At 36.1% G+C, this 18,716-nt stretch overlaps 1 protein-coding gene across 4 annotated transcripts in view; it reads left to right on the top strand.

Moving 5' to 3' along the window:
* The window catches only part of MAN1A2 (mannosidase alpha class 1A member 2), a 165,824-nt gene that overhangs the window by 132,121 nt on the left and 14,987 nt on the right, over positions 1-18,716 (top strand). For 2 of the 4 annotated variants that reach the window (XM_060139226.1, XM_060139224.1), the window contains exon 13: positions 3,406-3,677. The exons of 1 other annotated variant lie outside the window; for it this stretch is intronic. In XM_060139226.1, the coding sequence (XP_059995209.1) occupies positions 3,406-3,556 (151 nt within the window). In that variant the 3' untranslated portion in view covers positions 3,557-3,677. Of the gene's footprint in view, positions 1-3,119; positions 3,257-3,405; positions 3,678-18,716 lie in introns of those variants that run through there. One more of the 4 variants, XM_060139227.1, reaches the window with a different exon arrangement.

Raw genomic sequence — 18,716 nt, 5'->3', positions numbered from 1 at the left:
TTGTTAATTTTTGCTGCATTCCCATACCCCCATGTATATGTATACATAGACACAGTTCTACTTGTTTGCTTATTTATTTATTTGCTTTATAATTTGAGAGTTACCAGCATTCTGTTATTTACCCAGGAATTTTTAGGAAAAGGGCATAATCTTACACAGTCACAATACGGTTATCACGTTTGTGAAACTTAACATTCATACAGTACTGCTGCTTAGTATGTAGTCCATTTTCAAATTTCTCAATTGTTCTAATAATGTACTTTATAATTTTTTTTTAACCCCAACCCAGGGTCCAATAAAGGATCAATTGTTGCATTTACTTCTCATGTTTCTTAGTCTACTTTAACCTAGAACAAAGTTTCCTTATTCTTCTTTTGTCTTTTATGACATTGACATTAAGTATTCAGGCTAGTTGTTTTGAAGAATGTCCCTCAATTTAGATATTTGTGATTGTTTCCTTATGATCAGATTTAGGTTAAACATTTTTGGCATGAATATTATATAGATGATGTGGCCTCATTTCATCTCATAAAGAGGCACATGATAACGGTTTAACTCATTGATGATTTTAAATTTGATCATAGGGTTAGATTTGATTATAAGGTCATGTAAAGAATCTTTTTTTCTTTTTGTAATGAGTGATCTGTGGAGTGATAACTTTGAGACTGTGTGAATATCCTTTTTCCAACAGTCTTTCTCACTCAGTGTTATTAGCATCTTTCCTGAGCATCTTGCCTGAATTGAATATTACTACAGTAGTGGTAAAATGCTGTTTTTGAGGCCTCCTCTAGTCTTAGAAATTACTTGATTTTCAACATTCATATACCATTTTCTTCATGTCACTCTTCTCCTGCTCAAAAGCTCCAATGGCTCATTCATCTCTAGCTTCATTTCTCACTTCTTTTCTTTATATATTCTATCCTTAAACCAAGTTAATCTGTTTATATATCTACCCATCTATAATTTGTTCTTTTGAATTTCATTGTCTATTTCATATTTCTTTGGCTCTGGCAGGAATGTCTTTATTCTTTCTATCAGTTAATGCCCCTCTCTAAATAAAGTTCAGATCTTACCTCTTGCAGGTAGGCTTTCATAATTAATTCTCAAATGCCTCCTCAGTACACACCTTGAGCACTTTAGCACATGGGGTAGGGCTGCAAATACACATGTGCCGTGCTGCTTTTCCCCTTGTAGTATATGGGATATCACCAGTTGACCTTGGTACTTTTCCCTGCCAAGTTCAAGTTCAGGAAGAATCCTTCTCAACGCAGTACTCTAGGTAACCAGTTATATATATACACACGCACAAATACATTTGGATCAATAAAAGTAGAAAAAGTCAAAGGAGGAATCATACAGGTATTTATAACAAAACCTAGGCCAAGAAAATTATCACAGTTGAGCACTACATTCATTTCACCTCAGCTCAATTGTTGCATGTTTATTTGAAGGTCTGATAAATTGAGAAAAGTGTGCATGTTGAGGATACATTTCAGTCAGTTTTTCTTGAGTTCATATATGTCAGGTATTAAATGGCTAAGAAAAATCACAGGTTAGTTGGAAAAATAGTCTTCTTAATGAATTTATTATTAAAAGAAAAGAGAAATACATAAAATTAAGACGAAGTTTACCACCATGGTGTGTCTGCTTTCAGTGGTATCAGAATCTCCAGGGCAGAAGTTGTTTTGCGTGTGTGCACCTGTCTGTGTATCTTGCTTGTGTGCTTTTTCCCCCTTCCTATCTTAAAATTCAAAATTTGAATATAATGGCAAAATTCTGGAAAACTATATATATAAGAATATGTCAATACTTTTATATAGTGAAAGCTATGGAAAAAGATGTACATGGATGTTTATTGAAGTTATAAAAATAAAGAGTTACTATATGTTCAATATTAGTTGAAAGGTTAAATAAATTATGGCACATCCACAGCGGGTATTATGGAACCAATAGCAATTATAGACTCGTCACAGTATAATGTTAAGTGAGCTATTAAGTGCATATATACATATATAGATGCACATCTTAATATTATTTCAATAACATCAAAATGTATACTGTGATTTAGCTTAATTGGTGGTATTCTTTTAAATCCATTTCTGGTTTTGCTTTTGTAATCAGGTAAAACATTTTTTTAAATAAGTTAAACTGCAGTCACATTTTCCTGTCTCAAATTCATTTGCTGTCTTTGTGCCTAGAATCAAAGACATTTTTTGAGCTGCAAAAACATTTAGAGATCCAACATACACCACTGCAATCCATTCCTCCCCTCTACACATAGACATTCCCAATGCTAAAAAATCTCTTTACAACATACAGAATATTTTGTCATAAAGTCTTTTGTTAATCTCTAGTCTTTTGTTAATCTCTAGTTAACAGGCAGCTCACTGCCTCATAAGGCTAACCCATTACATTGTTCAGAAGCTTTCATTGTTAGAAATATCTTTCTTATATTGAGTTAAAATCTGCTTCACTGTGTGTTCCATTCAGTGATCCATACTTTACCATTTGGAAATACCGAGTCTTCTACATGGATGTTAACTAAAAATACTTGTATTTATCAGGCTAAAGGTGACAAGTTTCTGTACTATTTCTTTCCGATACCAGTCTGGTTGACTTCTCTAGAGTTGATTCCATGGTTTTCTAGACTGAACACTGCATTTAAGATGTGAATAAACCAATGCAGAGTACCAATTGCTAATTTGGTCTTTATACCTTCATCAAAGCAAGATACTATTGTATTCTGTTTTCTGGTAGCCCTGTCAATATAGCTTGAAATTTTGATATAGGTCTTTTTTTTTTTTTAACATGAACTAAGATAATTATTTTCTATCTTACATTGGTATGATTAGCTTTTATGAAATTTATTACATTTTACCTTTATCCATTATTAAATCTTATTTTGTTAGATTTAACATATTCTAATTTATTGAAATTTTTTTGAACTCTTGAGTTTTTCATTTAATGTATTAGCTATTCTACCTTTGTGTCACTTACAGATTTAATAGGTATGCCTTTTCTGTATATACCCAAGTTAATCAAACATTAAAGACATCTAACCTATGTATTCTTAACCAGTTCACACTTATCTATCTTTTCCCAGCTCTTTCCCTTAATAGCTGTATGACGTTGGACAAGTTACTTAATATTTCTCTACCTCAGTTTCATCATCCGTAAAAGAGGAATTACTAATAGTATCATCTCAAGGGCTTGTTATGGGGATTAATATAGCGAAGCCCTTAGAATTATAGCTGGCACAAAATACAAGACAGCAGGTATAAAGTCACTGTAGGACAGTAGGGCTGGGAGATGGGGAAAAAAGGTAGACGTGAAGCAATGGAGGACAAGGACAAACTAGACCTCACAAGGACCAACGATCCCACATATGTGTCTCACTGCCTCTAGTGTTGATAAACAGGTGACTTGCAGAAGTAGCTGGCACCTTCTGCCACAGGGCTATACATGCCTGGCCTGGGAACTGGAGAAATTGATGAGGAGCTCCAACAGGAACTGCAGAAATTGCAGGTCTGGCAGCTGCCCCACACCTCCGAGGTGAGCCAGGTAATCACTGACAACATGCATAACTTTAACAGCATGTGGCAACCCTGCACCGTCCCTCAGAGCATTATGGCTCCTGCTTTACTTCAGCCTCCACATCACATGCGTATGTTTTTGTAGCCAACCCTAACCCAGAATCATACAGAGAAAGTAATTCTGACAAATACAGTTCCAGCTTAGCTATGCTGACAAAGTATACAATCACCACAGGAGACAGGTCCCTCCAGATAATGAAAAATATTATAACCTACTTTATATCATATGGTATACAGTATTTGTATATAAAAGAGATCATTTTAAAAGTATTATAAAGCTATACTAATTAAAAGGCTTTAGTAGTAGTACAAGAATAAATGGAACAGTGGAACAGGATAGTTTGGAAATAGGCCCACTTATATGTAGAAATGTTATCTTTGAAAAATGGCAGTTCGGATCATTGAGGAAAAATTAAATAATTTAATAAAGGAAGTTAGAAAAATTATCCATTAGAAAAAAAATAAAACGGTATTCCTGTAAATAATAAAACTGATCTTATAGAACATAGCTTTAAATATTAAACATGAAATAAAATCCTGAAAAAATTTGGAAGTTTTTTTTTCTCCCAACTCTGGGGGTGAAGATGGCATGACACAAAACCCAGAAACCATAGAAGAAAAAGATTTAAATTTTTAACTACAGAAAAATGGACATCTGTAAGAAAAAGAAAAAAGAACATTAAACCAAGTAAGACAGATGACACACTGGGAAAATATATTTGCAATACATTTGATAGTCAATGGGTAAATTTTCTTAAAATGTGAAATTATTAAGGAATAAGTATTAAGTTAAAATGAGTAAAGGCAGTTCACTGCAAAATACAGATGGAAAATACCATAAATACATGAAAAATAAATATTTGACCCACTCATGAAGAAATGAAATAAAACTAATAATCAAATACCATGTTTCACTATCAGATTACTTAAGATTTTAAAAGTTTGCAATCTGGTGTTAATAAGGATGTATGGATCCAGTCACTTATAAACGCTGGAAGTGAGAATGTATGTTGTTTGATGTGAGTGATTTCGGTGAAATCTGAAAAAGAACCTGTTGAAATATTAAGAGCACATTAATTTTGCTTCAGTAATCCTACTTCTAGAAGTTATCCTACAGGTATACTTCCCCAAGTGAGAAAGATGGATAAAAAAGATTGCTCCTTACTTCCATATTGTTTATATTCTTTGCTCTTATACTGAATAATTAAGATTAAGTGCTGCATGTACCTTTTTAGGCACATCTCCTGTTACACCACTTTCCCCATGCATTTATTTGATCCATACCTGCCCACTGTACATTTTCACTTATGTGTATTTACTCTTGCTTTCCCTTCTGTGTGAAATTTATCATTCCTTTTTTTTAATCCCTTACAAAATCCTATTACTTTGTCAAGGTCTAGCTCGAATATTACTATCTCTGTGAATCCTCTTCAACACTAAGACAGAATTAAGCCATTTTTAGGTATACTTAAAATACTTCCTTTGTTCTGATAGTCTCCGTGAAATATTAATATCCTCACTGCTTACTTTCATGATTGGGATAGAGTATACATACATTCAACAGATGTTTGTTGAACTGTACAGAAATAATAGCATAGCACTTGTCATGTTAAAATTAGTCAGATAAACATCTATCTCCTCTGTCTTGTGTAGGTCCTGAGAAATCAAGGCTAATATGGTTTGTTTTTAATACAGATATTTTTTAAAGTGTAAAAACAGTATGTGGATATAGCAAAATGAATTAAGTAGTATGAAACAGAAAAAATGAAAAAAGTTTCTCTGTATTCCACATGTAGTTTCACTTCCCAAAGATAACTACAGTTGACCCTTGAATAACAGAGGTTCAACCTTGCAGATCCACTTATATACAGATTACTTTCAATAAATATACTGGAAAGTTTTTGGAGATTTGTGACAATTTGAAAAAATATGCAGGTGAACTGAGTGGTCTAGAAATATTGAAAAAATTAAGGAAAAAGTCAGGTACATCATGAATTCATAAAATATATGTACATACTGGTCCATTATACCATTTACTGCCATAAAATATACACAAATCTATAATTAAAAGTTAAAATTTCTCAAAACTTACACAAACACTTAGGCTATAGTTGGCGACATTTGCATCCAGTGATTCGAGTATATACTTAAAATGCCTAGTGATGAACCAATCCCTCCGATCAGGAAACTTACACAAGCCTCTTAGATAGCCTCATCCACCAGAGGGCAGACAGCAGAAGCAAGAAGAACTACAGTCCTGCAGCCTGTGGAACAAAAACCACATTCACAGAAAGATAGACAAGATGAAAGGGAAGAGGGCTGTGTACCAGATGAAGGAACAAGATAAAACCCCAGAAAAACAACAAAATGAAGTGGAGATAGGCAACCTTCCAGAAAAAGAATTCACAATAATGATGGTGAAGATGATCCAGGACCTCGGAAAAAGAATGGCAGCAAAGATCGAGCAAATGCAAGAAAGGTTTAAGAAAGACCTAGGAGAATTAAAGAACAAACAAACAGACATGAACAATACAATAACTGAAATGAAAACTACACTAGAAGGAATCAATAGCAGAATAACTGAGGCAGAACGGATAAGTGACCTGGAAGACAGAATGGTGGAATTCACTGCTGCAGAACAGAATAAAGAAAAAATAATGAAAAGAAATGAAGACAGCCTAAGAGACCTCTGGGACAACATTAAATGCAGCAACATTCGCATTATAGGGGTCCCAGAAAGAGAAGAGAGAGAGAAAGGACCAGAGAAAATATTTGAAGAGACTATAGTTGAAAACTTCCCTAACATGGGAAAGGAAATAGCCACCCAAGTCCAGGAAGCGCAGAGAGCCTCATACAGGATAAACCCAAGGAGAAACATGCCAAGACATATAGTAATCAAACTGGCAAAAATTAAAGACAAAGAAAAATTATTGAAAGCAGCAAGGGGAAAACGACAACATACAAGGGAACTCCCATAAGGTTAACAGCTGACTTCTCAACATAAACTCTACAAGCCAGAAGGGAGTGGCATGATATACTTAAAGTGATGAAAGGGAAGAACCTACAACCAAGATTACTCTAACTTGCAAGGATCTCATTCAGATTCGATGGAGAAATCAAAAGCTTTACAGACAAGCAAAAGCTAAGAGAATTCAGCACCACCAAACCAGCTATACAGCAAATACTAAAGGAACTTCTATAAGTGGGAAACATGAGAAGAAAAGGACCTACAAAAAGAAACCCAAAACAATTAAGAAAATAAATGGTCGTAGGAACATACATATCGATAATTACCTTGAATGTGAATGGATTAAATGCTCCAACCAAAAGACACAGGCTTTCTGAGTGGATACGAAAACAAGACCCATATATATGCTGTCTACAAGAGACCCACGTCAGACCTAGGGACACATACAGACTGAAAGTGAGGGGATGGAAAAAGATCTTCCATGCAAGTAGAAATCAAAAGAGAGCTGGAGTAGCAATGCTCATATCAGATAAAATGGACTCTAAAATAAAGAATGTTACAAGAGACAAGGAAGGACACTACATAATGATCAAGGGATCGATCCAAGAAGAAGATGTAACAACTATAAATATATATGCACCCCACATAGGAGAACCTCAATACATAAGGCAACTGCTAACAGCTATACGAGAGGAAATCGACTGTAACACAATACTAGTGGGGGACTTTAACACCTCACTTACATAAATGGACAGATCATCCAAAATGAAAATAAGGAAACGGAAGCTTTAAATGACACAATAGACCAGATAGATTTAATTGATATTTATAGGACATTCCATCCAAAAACAGCAGATTACATTTTCTTCTCAACTGCGCACGGAACATTCTCCAGGATAGATCACATCTTGGGTCACAAATCAAGCCTCATTAAATTTAAGAAAATTGAAATCATATCAAGCATCTTTTCTGATCACAATGGTATGAGATTAGAAATGAATCACAGTGAAAAAAAGGTAAAAAACACCAACACATGGAGGCTAAACAATAAGTTACTAAATAACCTAAGAGATCACTGAAGAAATCAAAGAGGAAATCAAAAAATACCTAGAGACAAATGACAATGAAAACACGACAATCCAAAACCTATGGGATGCAGCAAAAGCAGTTCTTAGAAGGAAGTCTATAGCTATACAAGCCTACCACAAGAAACAAGAAAAATCTCAAATAAACAATCTAACCTTACACCTAAAGGAACCGGAGAAAGAAGTACAAACAAAACCCAAAGTCAGCAGAAGGAAAGAAATCATAAAGATCAGATCAGAAATGAATGAAATAGAAACAAAGAAACCAATAGCAAAGATCAATAAAACTAAAAGTTGCATCTTTGAGAAGATAAACAAAATTGATAAACCGTTAGCCAGACTCATCAAGAGGGAGAGGACTCAAATCAATAAAATTAGAAATGAAAAAGAAGTTGTTACAACAGACACTGCAGAAAATACAAAGCATCCTAAGAGACTACTACCAGCAACGCTATGCCAATAAAATGGACAACCTGGAAGAAATGGACAAATTCTTAGAAAGGTATAACCTTCCAAGACTGAACCAGGAAGAAATAGAAAATATGAACAGACCAATCACAAGTAATGAAATTGAAGCTGTGATTTAAAAATCTTCCAATAAACAAAAGTCCAGGACCAGATAGGCTTCACAGGGGAATTCTATCAAACATTTAGAGGAGAGCTAACATCCATCCTCCTAAAACTCTTCCAAAAAAACTTGCAGAGGAAGGAACACTCCCAAACTCATTCTATGAGGCCACCATCACCCTGATACCAAAACCAGACAGAGATACTACAAGAAAAGAAAATTACAGACCAATATCACTGATGAATATAGATGCAAAAATCCTCAACAAAATACTAGCAAACAGAATCCAACCACAGATTAAAAGGATCATACACCATGATCAAGTGGGATTTATCCCAGGGATGTGAGGATTCTTCAATATATGCAAATCAATCAATGTGATACACCATATTAACAAATTGAAGAATAAAAACCATATGATCATCTCAATAGATGCAGAAAAAGCTTTTGACAAAATTCAACACCCATTTATGATAAAAATTTTCCAGAAAGTGGGCATAGAGGGAACCTACCTCAACATAATAAAGGCCATACATGATAAATCCACAGCAAACATCATTCTCAATGGTGAAAAACTGAAAGCATTTCCTCTAAGATCAGGAAAAAGACAAAGCTGTCCACTGTCACCACTATTATTCAGCATAGTTTTGGAAGTCCTAGCCATAGCAATCAGAGAAGAAAAAGAAATGAAAGGAATACAAATTGGAAAAGAAGTAAAACTGTCACCCTTTGCAGGTGACATGATACTATACATAGAGGATCCTAAAGATGCCACCAGAAAACTACTAGAGCTAATCAATGAATTTGGTAAAGTTGCAGGATACAAAATTAATGTACAGAAATCTCTTGCATCCCTATACACTAACGATGAAAAATCTGAAAGAGAATTTAAGGAAACACTCCCATTTACCATTGCAAGAAAAAGAATAAAATACTTAGGAATAAACCTACCTAGGGAGACAAAAGAGCTGCATGCAGAAAACTATAAGACACTGATGAAGGAAATTAAAGATGATGCCAACAGATGGAGAGATATACCATGTTCTTGGATTGGAAGAATAAATATTGTGAAAATGACTATACTACCCAAAGCAATCTACAGATTCAGTGCAATCCCTATCAAATTACCAGTGGCATTTTTTACGGAACTAGAACAAAAAATCTTAAAATTTGTATGGAGACACAGAAGACCCCGAATAGCCAAAGCAGTCTTGAGGGAAAAAAACGGAGCTGGAGGAATCAGGCTCCCTGATTTCAGACTATACTACAAAGCTACAGTAATCAAGACAATACGGTACTGGCACAAAAGCGGAAACATAGATCAATGGAACAAGATAGAAAGCCCAGAGATAAGCCAACGCGCCTATGGTCAACTAATCTATGACAAAGGAGGCAAGGATATGCAATGGAGAAAAGACAGTCTCTTCAGTAAGTGGTGCTGGGAAAACTGGACAGCTATGTGTAAAAGAATGAAATTAGAACACTCCCTAACACCAAACACAAAAATACACTCAAAATGGATTAGAGACCTAAATGTAAGACCAGACACTATAAAACTCTTAGAGGAAAACATAGGCAGAACACTCTTTGACATAAGTCACAGCAAGATCTTTTTTGATCCACCTCCTAGAGTAATGGAAATAAAAACAAAAATAAACAAATGGGACCTAATGAAACTTCAAAGCTTTTGCACAGCCAAGGAAACCATAAACAAGACGAAAAGACAACCCTCAGAATGGGAGAAAACATTTGCAAATGAATCAGTGGTCAAAGGATTAATTTCCAAAATATATAAAGAGCTTATGCAGCTCCATATTAAAGAAACAGACAACCCAATCCAAAAATGGGCAGAAGACCTAAATAGACATTTCTCCAAAGAAGACATACAGATGGCCAAGAAGCACATGAAAAGTTGCTCAACGTCACTAATTATTAGAGAAATGCAAATCAAAACTACAGTGAGGTATCACCTCACACCAGTTAGAATGGGCATCATCAGAAAATCTACAAACAACAAATGCTGGAGAGGGTGTGGAGGAAAGGGAACCCTCTTGCTTTGTTGGTAGGAATGTAAATTGATACAGCCACTATGGGGAACCGTATGGATGTTCTTTAAAAAACTAAAAATAGAATTACCATATGATCAAGCAATCCCACTACTGGGCATATACCCAGAGAAAGCCATAGTTCAAAAAGACACATGCACCCCAATGTTCATTGCAGCACTATTTACAGTAGCCAGGTCATGGAAGCAACCTAAATGCCCATGGACAGACGAATGGATAAAGAAGATGTGGTACATATATACAATGGAATATTACTCAGCCATAGAAAGGAATGAAATTGGGTCATTTGTTGAGCCGTGGATGGATCTAGAGACTGTAAGTAAGAGTGAAGTAAGTCAGAAAGAGAAAAACAAATATCGTATATTAACGCATGTATGTGGAACCTAGAAAAATGGTACAGGTGAACCAGTTTGCAGGGCAGAAATTGAGACACAGATGTAGAGAACAAATGTATGGACACCAAGGGGGGAAAGCCGCAGTGGGGTGGGGATGGTGGTGTGATGAATTGGGCGATTGGGATTGACATGTATACACTGATGTTTGTAAAGTTGAGGACTAATAAGAACCTACTGTATAAAAAAGTAAAATAAAATCCAAAAATTAAAAAAAGATGCCTAGTGATGCTAATCATCTCCATGTGAGCAGTTCATCTCTCTAGTAAATTGTGTATCAAGAAAAAAGCGACCTCTCCCTGTTTTTAAGTATATTTTTCATCATGTTTAGTGTAATGCTGTAAATATTGGATAGCACCATGGGACCCCTACAAAGTGCCACTAGTGATGCTGGACATGTTCCTAAGAAGCAGAGAAAAGTCAAGACATTGACATTTCAAGAAAAAGTTGAATTGCTTGATATGTACTGTAGATTGAGGTCTGTAGCTGTGTTTTCTCACGACTGCATGATAGATGAATCCAGTGTAAGGACGAGTGTGAAAAAAAAAAGAAAAATTCATTAAGCCATCACTGCAGCTACACCAGCAGGCACAAAAACCTTGCACTTTTTGCAAAATACCCTTTTATCTTGTATTGAAAATGCAGCTTTTTTTTGTTTGTTTGTTTTGCGGTACACGGGCCTCTCACTGTTGTGGCCTCTTCCGCCACGGAGCACAGGCTCCGGACGCGCAGGCCCAGTGGCCATGGCCCACGGGACCAGCCTCTCCGCGGCATGTGGGATCCTCCCGGACCGGGGCACGAACCCGCGTCCCCTGCATCGGCAGGTGGACTCCCAACCACTGCGCCACCAGGGAAGCCCCGAAAATGCAGCTTTTTATGTGGGTGCAGGATTGCGAGGCATTCCTATAGACTCTAATATAATTTGAGAAAAAGCAAAGTCATTATATGACAACTTAAAGCAAAAGGAAGGTGCAGGATTTAATGCCTGTAAAGAATGGTTTGCTAATTTTAGAAAGAGCTTTGGCTTAAAAAATGTCACTATAACACAACAGGAGAAGCAGCTTCTGCTGACCAAGAGGCAGCAGAGGAGTTCCCAGACACCATTAAGAAAATCATTGAGGAGAAAGAATATCTGCCTAAACAGGTTTTAATGCAGACAAAAGTGCCCTCTTCTGGAAAAGAAAAATGCCAGAGAGGACATTTTTTAGTAAAGAAGAGAAGTAAGCACCAGGATTTAAAGCAGGAAGGGATAGGCTAACTCTACTGTTTTGTGCAAATGCAGTTGGGTTTATTGTAAGAACTGCCCTTATCTCCAAAGCTGCTAATTAACCCTTGAGCCTTGAGGGGCAAAGACAAACACCAGCAGCACGTCTTTTGTTTGTGTTATACTGTAAGAAGGCCTGAAGGAGAACCCTCTTTCTGAATGTGTTCCATCGTTGCTTTGTCCCTGAAGTCAGGAAGTACCTTGCCAGTAAGAGACTGCCTTTTAGGAAAGCAGCGGGGGCACGGGGGTGGTGGTGTGAAGAATTGGGAGATTGGGATTGACATATGTACACTAATATGTATAAAATGGATAACTAATAAGAACCTGCTGTATAACAAAATAAATAAAATTCAAAAAAAAAAAAGACTGCCTTTTAGAGTTCTTTCGTTATTGGACAACGACCCTGGCCCCCTAGAACCCCAGAGTTCACCACCAAAGGCGTCATAGTGGCCTACTTGCCTCCAAACACATCTCTAATTCAGCCTCTAGATCAGGGGGTCATAAGAACCTTTAAGGCTCATTTTACACAGTACTCTATGGAAAAGGCTGTCAGCGCTGTGGAAGAGAACCACAACAGAGAAAACATCATGAAAGTCTGGAAGGATTACACCACTGAATATGCCATCATTATTAAAGAAAAAGCCATTAAATTCTTGTTGGAGGAAACTGTGTCCAGATGTTGTGCATAACTTCACAGGATTTACAACAGAGCCAGTCAAGGAAATCATGAAAGAGATTGTGGATATGGCAAAACAGGGAGGAGGCGAAGGGTTTCAAGATACAGATGTTGGAGGAATTTAAGAGCTATTAGACACCACACCAGAGGAATTAACAAAAGATGAGCGCTTCCAAACCAGTGGCAGATGATGAGGAAGAAGACATGGAAGAAGCAGTGCAGAAAACAGATGGACCTTAGACAATTTGGCAGGAGGGTTCCGATTATTCAAGACTGCTTTTGACTTCTTTTATGACATGGACCTTCTATGATATGGGCACTGAAACTAAAGCAAACAGTGGAGGAAGGATTGGAACCACATAGAAACTTGTTTGGAGAAATGAAAAAGCAAAAAAGTCAGAATTTATGATGTGTTTCCATAAAGCTATACTGAATGCGCCTTCCTCTCCTACCTCCCCTTCCACCTCTGAGACAGCAAGACCAACCTCCTCTCTTCCACTTCCTCCTCAGCCTACTCAACATGAAGATGATGAGGATGGAGACCTTTCTGATGGTGGTCCACTTAATGATTAGATCATCATGTTGTACAGTTAATAAACTTACCTGTTGTGCATGTGTGTGAGTGTCTCCGTGTGAAAATCTAATAACTATATGGCAAGAACTGTATGGAATGAGATGTTTTTGTGTCATCATCATCGCTTAAGTATTCATCGTGTAGAACATCGTGTGCAAGACTTTTACTGCATTCCCACCAACAGTACACAAGGGTTTCCTTTTCTCCACATCTTCACCAACACTTGTTATCTTTTGTCTTTTTGATAATAGTCTTTGAAACAGGTGTGAGGTGGTATCTCATTGTGGTTTTGATTTGCATTTCCCTCATGGTTAGTAATGTTGAACATCTTTACGTGTATCAACTGTTGGCCATTTGTGTGTCTTTTTGGGAAAATGTTCAATTTCTCTGCCCATTTTTTAATTGGGTTGTTTGGTTTTTAGCTATTGAGTGGTGTTAGTTCTTTATATATTTTGGATATTAACCCCTGTCAGATATATGATTTGCAGCTATTTTCTCCCATTCTATAGGTTGCCTGTTCATTTTTTGGATTGTTTCTTTTGCTGTGCAGAAGCTTTTTAGTTTGATGTAGTCCCACTTATTTATTTTTGCCTTTGTTGCTTGTGCTTTTGGTGTCATATCCAAAAAATCATTGCCAAGACCCATGTCAAGGAGCTCTTTCTCTGTTTTCTTCTAGGAGTTTTACAGTTTCAGGTCTTAAGTAGCTTCCGATTGTATCACTTTATCATTTCTAATTGTATTTTTTAAAGCATTCCTGATTATCCTATATAAAATTTCAGTTTGTCCCCTTATTCCCTCATTTTCTCTTCCTTTAATTTTCACCATAGCACCTATCTTCTAACATACTGTATAATTTCCTTAGGCATAGAAGAATATATGCCTTAGAATATGAACTCCACGAGGGCGGTGATATTTGTATATTTTAGTTATTGTTTTATCCCCAGCATCAGTGGTGGAGCCACACATAGTTGTTTCAGTATTAAATATTTGTGGAGTAAAGGATTGAATCATTTGATTCTGAGAGAGAGCTGAAAAACAGCCATTTTATAAGATCTTACAAAAATGGGAGTGGGAAGGAGAAGAGAATAATAGAACTATTTTATTTCCTGCTTGAGGCTCAGGGCTTGAACTCAGAATTCAGTTAGTGCTAGAATATAGCTAATAATGAGCGGGTCAAGAAATTAATAAAGCAAGAAGGAAAGGCACAAGGCAAGATGTGAAAAGTGGAGGAGTCAGGGCAGTTGATCTGTTTTCAGTAGAGAGTCAAAGGTTCAGATGCCCACATGAAGGAGAAAAGCAGAAACAGTACAAACTGGTGATAGAAGTTACAAAATTGGTAAACCTAGGGCAGTGGTTCTTAAACTTGAGCATGCGTCAGAATCATCTGGAAAGCTTCTTAAAACAGATTGCTGAGCTCCATTGCCAAAGTTTCTGATTAGAAGGTCTAGAGTGGGATCTGAGAATTTTCATCTGTAACAAGTTCCTAAGTGATGCTGATGCTGCTGGTCTGGAGGATCACACTTTGAGACCACTGACACCTGTGACTCCGTAAACCACTTACGGAAGCAATTAGGGATCAAGGAATTACCTGTACTGACAAGGAATAGCTAGTATACCATGAGGTCATGTGGACAAATCATGGCTATATTTATGTGGTCCAGTCTCCTCAAATGGTATACTGAAGGTATACCATATTTTTTAATCCCTCTTAGGACTTACCACAGTGTCACTGCAATCCACATATTAGACACTAGGGGACACACACACAGAGTGAATTTCACTTGAGCTGTTTAATATAAGCATTTTTTTCAGTTTGCAAGCTGTGTACTTTGAAATATCCTTGCCAGTTTTCTTTTGCTGCAGTAGAGGGAGCTACAATTCAAATTATACTTATGTAGCAGTAACACATAATAAGATTATTTTCCTTTTCCATCATTCTTTTTTTCTTAACTTTAAAAATTGACATATATACACTATCGATGCTATGTATGAAATAGATAACTAATGAGAACCTACTGTATAGCACAGGGAAATATACTCAGTGTTCTGTGGTGACCTAAATGAGAAGGAAATCCAAAAAAGAGGGGATATACGCATATGTATAGCTGATTCACTTTGCTGTACAGCAGAAACGAACACAACATTGTAAAGCAACTATACGCCAATACAAAATAAATGAATAAAAAATAAATAAAATAGAAATTGGCTTTATTAAAGTTTTCTAAGTGTACAGTTCATTGTATTTTGGCAAATATATAAGCTTGAGTAACTACAGCCACAGGTAATATGGAATATTTCCATCCTCATCTTGCAGTGAGTTCCACCCCAACCCTGAACACATAGCTGCTTTGTGTTACTATAGGTTGCCTGTATTATGCACTTTTTTTTGTTTGGCGTTCTTTTCAGCATAATTTTTTTAGCTCAGTCAGTGCTGTTGCATGTATCAGTAGTCCATTCCTTTCTCTTGGTAGTACTCTGTTGTATGGCTGTGCCACATATTCTTTATTCATTCACTTTTTGGTGGTTCATTAGTCATATGCTTTTGAAAGGAATTATGTTTGTTTACCATTTGACTACACATCAGTGTCTTGCTCTTAGTTTTTTCTATCTAGGAATTTTTAAATTTCTCCCTTAAAAGTAACTAATGCCACCTATTTTGCTGTTACCAAATAATTACTATCAAGTAATTTGCTATTAAACAAAATTCTAAATGTTTTTAATCTTGGGGCTTCTTAAAGCAGAGAAGGCAAATATAGAACTGTAGGAGCTAAAATTTGTGGCAACAGTCTTCCTCTCAAAACTCAAGTAAATATTGCTGACTGAAGTTTTTTGTTCTAAGCTTGTCCTGGTTTTCAAAAAATGCCAGTGAGACTTCTGTTTCTCCCTTTGCAAGCAATTTTATGCATGTTTTTCCTGATATTTACCTAAGTTGGCTAATTAGGTGCTTTTTCTAGGGGAATATTTTAGTATTATAAGAAAGCTAGTAATATACAAATAGAGTAACAGATTTGGGGTAAATTACCAAAAATGTTAATTGTAGTATCTAGAAAATGAGTGTATATGGGTTTCGCTGTAAAATTCTTTCCAAGTTTCTGTAGGTTTGAAAGTGTTATAATAAAATATTGAGGTGGGAGGAAGGAGGACAAGAGCCAGTAAATTGTTATCCAGGAGACAAATATTATTGGTGATGTTGTTATCATATCCTATAGTAGTTCCAATTCTTCTTTTTATAGCTACTGTTATCTTCCTTTGCCTGTAAAGTTATTCTCAATATAAGCAAATGAATGTACAGTTAGCCAGCTACCAAGCTGTTAAAGCTAATTCCCTAGTGAACAAGGTTTTGAAGTAGGTTCAAAGACAGTTGTGATAATGGTTTTGTCAACAAAGTATCAAAAGTAGTATGATTCAAGTTTGTCATCAAAAGTGTCTAAATAATACATTTGTAAGAGAGGAAGAATCAATGAGATAGATTATTGGGGTAAGGATTCTTAGACAGGAAAAAGTAGTTCAAGAGGGAAGACTCAAAAAAACAAAGCCACTATTCTCTTCCATTTATCTTTTTTTAAAATCTTTTATGTTATCTGTAATTGTATCCTAAAGTTAACTTTCTACCATGAGAAGACTATTTTTCCAGCTGGATGAGAAAAGAGCATTAAATCTCCTGTTCTCTGCTATTCTCTGCTCACTTAGCCCTGAAGCTTGGTTTATAGACTAAGTCAAGTCAAAAGTATTTATTAAGGAGTTGTTCTCTTCTCAGAATTGTGCTATTTGAGAATTAAAGTGTATGAAACATATACTCTACTCATGAGCTTGCAGTGTAGTTAAGAAAGCTCTTACTTCTGGTCATGGGCAAACTCAATAAAAGTACAAAGTATATAAACAGTGCTAAATAGAATATAAATGTTTTGGAAATTCAGAGAAAGGAACTTTGGTGTGAGCTAGAGTAGTTATGAAAAAAGATTGAAATGATGCTAAGTGATATATAAGATGTTAATAGGTGATATAAAGCAGAAAGTCACTTCATGAAAAGAGGGATCCAGCTTGAGAAAATAAATGCTACCTTTCTTTAAAAATACAGTAAGAAAATTATCCTGACTAAAGAATATTCAGTAGAAGTAATGGGAGATAGGATTCTAGAATCAAAATCAGGGAAGCAACAATATGGATGAACATTGAGGACATTATGTGAAGTGAAATAAGCCAGTCACAAAAAGACAAATACTGTTATGATTCCACTTACATGAAGTATCTATAATCAGATTCATAGAAAAAGAAAGTAAAAAAGTTGGTTATCAGGGGCTGGGGGAGGAGAAAAAGGGAAGTTGTTGTTTACAGGGTGTAGAGTTTCAGTTTTGCAAGATGAAAAAATTTTGGAGATATGTTTCACAATAATGTGAATCTACATAACACCACTGAATTTTAAAACGGTTAAGATGGTAAATTTTATGTTCTGTGTTTTTACCACAATAAAAAACTAGAGAATCAATGTCATGCTACAAAGGGAATTGTAAGATAAAATGCCAAAACATATGTACTTTAACTCTAACCCCTATAGCTTACCCTGGAATGTAGTGAAAGGAAAACAAATGTGACTGAGAGAGCCCCAAAGGGAGAAAAGTAACTTGTTATTTTAAATGATTGCAAGGATCCAAAGAAATTACACATCAAGATACTACAACAAATGTGATTTTGTAATCAATATTAATGTTCTTTCAGGAATGATGGAGAGAAACACAACAGAATAGATATATAATTTTAAAGAAGGGAAGAGTTGGATTGAGAAAAATAAAGAGAGATGAACTTAATGTCCATTTTCACAAAATTCTAGAAAGTCATGGTATGAAGTCTTTAGAGAAGAATCAGTGATCATGAAGAGCCAGAAAGAGTTCTTAAGAACAAGTTCTTGGTGGATAAACTCTAATGATCTTTTTGGATCGGGTTAATAATAGAGGGTAAGAGATTCCATGAACATAGTTACATAATGTTCAGCAAATCATTTGACAAAGTATTTCAAAATGGAAGAGTAGGTCTTTTGCTTCCTCCAAGCTGGAATACCAGGGATCATATTTACCATTCCTCTTGAAACAAACAGATAAACTGTGTTTGAAACAATGGTTTTCAGAACACTGGACAAGAGGCAATGAAAGACTGTAATCTCTGAGAGATGGGACACAAGCCAGGTGAACCCTGTGTTTGCCCCAGCTTGCTGTCTTGATAGAGTTTCCAGTCCACTGCACAGGAAGGGGACCTGAGGCAGAGTGCAACAGATTCCTTGAGGAGATGGAGCTGTGATTCCAAGGAAACTAAGATAGCTAGTGTTCACAGGAGAGTACTAGAGAGGAGAGGGCTGCACAGGGATCCCAGGAAAACCCCCTGGAGTGTTCAGCAGAATGAAGGAACTACCTGAATTGAGGGAAGGACTCATCTGTGAGGGATTAAAGGGAACAGTTTATGGTAATCACATAGGACCAGGAATAGTGTCTGGTTTCAGTAGCCTGACTGGAAAAACTCCTAATTTATTGTGCACCAA

Source organism: Lagenorhynchus albirostris, chromosome 2, assembly GCF_949774975.1.
Source record: "Lagenorhynchus albirostris chromosome 2, mLagAlb1.1, whole genome shotgun sequence".
Taxonomy (NCBI): domain Eukaryota; kingdom Metazoa; phylum Chordata; class Mammalia; order Artiodactyla; family Delphinidae; genus Lagenorhynchus; species Lagenorhynchus albirostris.
This window is presented reverse-complemented; position numbering and strand designations above follow the sequence as displayed.